Raw genomic sequence first — 1,655 nt, 5'->3', positions numbered from 1 at the left:
TTGGAAAATTCTATTTTTTTCTTTCCCACATTTTGATCGTGATTAAGGGAAAAATGTTTAATTTCAATTTTTTTCTAAATTGGAAGAGGAAACTTTTTTAATTTTTAGATTTTTATGGAGTTCGAAGGAAGGGGATATTTGTTATTAATTATTTTTTTCTAAATTGGAAGAAGCCATTTTTTTTCTTTTGACATTTTCATTAAGTTTGAAACAAGGAAATTTTAATTTTTTTTAATGGGCAGAAGGACATTTTATATTTTTAAGGTGTTTATCGAGTTGGAAAGGATGAAATTTTGGGTTTCAACATTATGAAATCAGACAAGGATTAATTTGATTTTTAACATTTTTATAAAGTTGGTAGGGAAAATATTTTCGTATTCCATTTTTTTTATGAAATGGAATAGGACCTTTTTTCTTTGTTGTCATTTTTATTGAGTTTGAAGCTATGAAATTTCCGTTATTTTTTCGGAATTGGAAGAGGGAGACTTTTTTAATGATTTTGATGACTTCGAAGGGAAGAAAATGTTGGTTTTAATTCTTTCTAAATTGAAAGAGGAATATTTTGTTATTTCCCAGATTTTTAACATGGTTATTTCGTACTTTGGACATTCATGTTTTTCTTCGATTGAAACAATCACCCTGAATTTGTAAAATAAGTTCTCATTACCTAAGCTAGACTCAACCTTCTTCTGAATTTTTTCATTTTCGTCCACAAAGCTACTTTCGCTATCTAAGAAAAATGATGTAAACTGTTGATAATGTTTTCAGTGCAAATCAAGAAAAAATTTGTTGTATAATAAGGTACAAAATATTGAGTCAAAGATTGTTTTACCTGGCGAGGACAACGGGCTGCTATTTTTTAGTGTGGAACCTTTAAAATTTTTGTTCTCCGATTCCATTGCTGTTTAAAAATATTTTTCTCGAGAAAAAAATTATTTATTTGACGCTTTCTAAACCTAGCCTACATTGGCCTACATTAGGTTTCTCAATTAGGACTTACTTCATTTGGAATGCGATTTGCTGCTATCTTTACAGTCGAAATAAAATGGGGAATCGTTCGAAACTAATGAAACCGTAGTTTTTTAAATTTATAAATAACAAAATTTTATATTGCAGTCTTGAAAATCAGAGCTTTCAAGGGTGAATATTCGTTTGAGAATGATAATTTAATGTAAATCTTCAGAGTTCCATTAAGTTTCTTAGAATTCTACTGAGTGCATTAGAGCTCCATAAAATGTATTAGAATTTCACGAAAATATTATAATTTTATTTAATGTATTAGAATTCCATTTAATTTACAAGAATTTCAATAGATTCATTAGAAGCTGGACCACTCGGTTATCCAAACTGGTATCTATAGTGCAATCCGAATAATCCACTTCTCATCCAGCATAATCCAGTTTTAATCTATAATCAACTTGTAATCTAATGTAATCCACAATTCATCCAAGTGTTTAATTATGTATTAATTATTATATTTAAATCAGTATTAATAAATATATTTAATAAAGTAATAATTAATATATTTAATTAGAACTAATTCGAAGAAAGGTAGGTAATACAAGTCACTTTCTTGTTATTATTATTATTATTATTATTACACCATTAAGCCATTTCCCTTTCGGGGTAGGCGTGACTTACTCGGTAGGGGAAAG

General features: G+C 28.0%; 1 protein-coding gene across 1 annotated transcript in view; it reads right to left on the bottom strand.

Annotated features, from left to right (window-relative positions):
* The window catches only part of LOC117181089, a 39,601-nt gene extending 38,662 nt beyond the window's left edge, over positions 1 to 939 (bottom strand). Inside the window, exons 1-2 of the mRNA XM_033373657.1 lie at positions 833 to 939; positions 668 to 730 (exon numbers count right to left, since the gene is read on the bottom strand). Of these exons, the coding sequence (XP_033229548.1) occupies positions 668 to 730; positions 833 to 899 (130 nt within the window). The 5' untranslated portion in view covers positions 900 to 939. The remainder of the gene's footprint in view (positions 1 to 667; positions 731 to 832) is intronic.
* Between the last annotated feature and the right edge of the window lie 716 nt (positions 940 to 1,655).

Source organism: Belonocnema kinseyi, chromosome 10 (assembly GCF_010883055.1).
Source record: "Belonocnema kinseyi isolate 2016_QV_RU_SX_M_011 chromosome 10, B_treatae_v1, whole genome shotgun sequence".
NCBI lineage: Eukaryota > Metazoa > Arthropoda > Insecta > Hymenoptera > Cynipidae > Belonocnema > Belonocnema kinseyi.
This window is presented reverse-complemented; position numbering and strand designations above follow the sequence as displayed.